Source organism: Notolepis coatsorum, assembly GCF_963971535.1.
Source record: "Notolepis coatsorum genome assembly, chromosome: 16".
Classification (NCBI taxonomy): domain Eukaryota; kingdom Metazoa; phylum Chordata; class Actinopteri; order Aulopiformes; family Paralepididae; genus Notolepis; species Notolepis coatsorum.
Genome location: NC_140180.1, coordinates 86623324 through 86625986, shown reverse-complemented (window position 1 = coordinate 86625986; position 2663 = coordinate 86623324). Strand labels below are relative to the sequence as shown.

Sequence of the window (2663 nt, the reverse complement as noted above, 5' to 3'; positions counted from 1 at the left end):
GGTCTCTGTCAGCTCTGTCTCAGGTCTCTGTCAGCTCTGTCTCTGGTGCAGCTCTGTCTCAGGTCTCAGGCAGCTCTGTCTCAGGTCTCAGGCAGCTCTGTCTCTGTCAGCTCTGTCTCAGGTCTCTGTCAGCTCTGTCTCTGTCAGCTCTGTCTCTGTCAGCTCTGTCTCAGGTCTCTGTCAGCTCTGTCTCTGTCAGCTCTGTCTCTGTCAGCTCTGTCTCAGGTCTCAGGTGCAGCTCTGTCTCAGGCAGCTCTGTCTCAGGTCTCAGGTGCAGCTCTGTCTCAGGTCTCTGTCAGCTCTGTCTCTGTCAGCTCCGTCTCTGTCAGCTCTGCAGCGCTTCTCACCCACTCATCCTTGGACAGCAGCTGACGGCTTGGTTTCTGAAAGGATTAGCCTCAAGAGTCAAGGCATCACTCCTTCTGTCATTATGACCATCCAGAGTGCCCGTGTGCCACCCACTACCACTGAATGAATGAATGATCATTGCATTTATATTGCGCTTCTCTAGACACTCAAAGCGCTTTACAATGTAGGGTGGAAATGGCCTCCTTTACCACTGTGTAGCACCCAACCTTGGGCTACGCAAGGTCAATGGCTGCCATACACACTGGCACCCGGCACTACATCACATTACACAATGGCTGAAAGGCTCAGGAGACAGGGATTGATATCAGGGGGTGGGGATTAGGTGGCCTTGATGTCAGAGACCTGATTGGGAATTTGGCCAGGAACGTCGGGGGACCTCCTTGCGATAAGACGCCCTGGGTTCTTTAACGACCGAATTCAGTCGGGACCTCGGTTTAACGTCTCAATCCGGAGGACGGACTGCACTGTTTATGCAGGAAAGTGTCTCTCCTTCCAGGCCGGGTCTCTGAACCCTACTTCCTGTCCTCTGGAAGCAGTCCCTACCTTTCTCCCGTCTCTGTTAGACACCCTGTCTTTCTTGACTGTGGACGTCTTCAAGCGTCAGCTATCTCTGCCTGTCACCAGGGTTTTGGCGATAAACCCCTGTTCAGCCATCCTCTGGTCAAGCTCTTTTTGCAAGGCGCTGAGCGCCTTAAACCTGTTGAGCGCAATTTGACACTTCAATGGGACCTCCCATTGGCACTGTGTGGTCTGATGGAGTCTCCTGTTGAGCCTCTGGTCGAGGCAAGACAAGACTCTTTTGTCAGGAAGGAGCAGATCCTGCAGGTTCTGGTTGTCAAGGCGAAGTGAGCAGAGGAGTTCAGTCATCGAAGACCTTCTTCTAAGCGATCAGGGACAGAACGACGGCTGTGCTCTCCACTGTGATTCGACCGGCAAGTAAAGTAACCATTTGCTTAAGTTCAGTTTGAGGTGGCTGGTCGTCATCCCCCCAACATTTTTATAAATAACCTTTGTACTGTATTTTACTAATCTTCCTTGCCTATATTACTACCTCCTATGCTAATATTTATTTACTACTATGCACTCAAGAATGTAGCGCCCAAGTTTCAACACTGTTTGTTATTTAAGCTGAAAGAGTTGTCCTGCTGACCTGTTGTACAGAACTTGTAAGTCGCTTTGGATACATGCTAAATTAGCTAAATGACTAAATGTTAAATGTAAAATGTCATCCGGGTGGAAATGTAGGACAGGCAGGCCGGTATCCATTCAGTGACTTGGGTATCTGAGGGAGGAAAGGAGAGGAAGAGTTAAGTGTCATCGGCATAGCAGTGATATGAGAAGACATAGGGCAGAGCCCAGAGGGGGGGGGGGGGGCAGGGCAGCCTCTCCATGACACCTCTACATGCCAGCGCAGAAACTACAACTCCGATTCCTTTGAGGAATGTGAGGAGGATCTGATGGTTGACTGTGTCGAAGGCTGCTGACAAGTCCAGAAGAATCATGACAGAGGAGAGGCCCTTCGCTCTTGCTAAGTGAAGAGCCTCTGTGACTGCTATGAGGAGGTTGTTCTGTAATAGATAATCAGTGAGCTGGTTGGCTATAATTATGCTCATGTTCAAGTGATATAGAGAGGAGAGAGAGAAGAGAGACAGGGCAGTAGTTATCTATGATGGTGGGGGTATTCTAGCTGGCGGGCGTGGCCCTGGTCTGTGATAGGTGGAGGACACGGAGCAGTCCAATAGGCAAGGCAAGATGCTTTACACACATTCATATAGCTAGAGTTATACTACAGAACTATCATTACGTCAGCCCAGCTGTGTGTGTGCGTGTGTGTGTGTTTGTATGTGTGTATTTCCGTCGTGTAGAGATGATCCAATAGCGTGGGAGATATCTAAATATAAACCCTTTCATTCACAGGAAACACGGCTAAGCTAGTCCCTGGAAAACTCTCTCTCTTTCTCCCCCTCTCTCTCTCTCTCTCTCTCTCTCTCTCTCTCTCTCTCTCTCTCTCTCTCTCTCTCTCTCTCTCTCTCTCTCTCTCTCTCTCTCTCTCTCTCTCTCTCTCTCTCTCTCTCTCTCTCTCTCTCTCTCCCTCTCTCTCCCTCTCTCCTCTCTCTCTCTCTCTCTCTCTCTCTCTCCTCTCTCTCTTCCTGTCTCTCTCATGAACACACAAAAACACACACGCATATAAACATACACACACATAAGCATGCACACTGACACATATACACAAGACATAAACACACACAGACACACAACAGACACAAACACAGACACACTACACACACACACAT

General features: G+C 49.3%; 1 protein-coding gene across 1 annotated transcript in view; it reads left to right on the top strand.

The window, feature by feature from the left end:
• Nucleotides 1-1122: 1122 nt before the first annotated feature.
• Nucleotides 1123-2663, top strand: part of ppargc1b (peroxisome proliferator-activated receptor gamma, coactivator 1 beta) — a gene marked incomplete at its 5' end in the record, with an annotated part of 27879 nt that continues 26338 nt past the window's right edge. Inside the window, 1 exon segment of the mRNA XM_084332117.1 lies at nucleotides 1123-1214. Coding sequence (XP_084188243.1) covers nucleotides 1123-1214 — 92 coding nt within the window.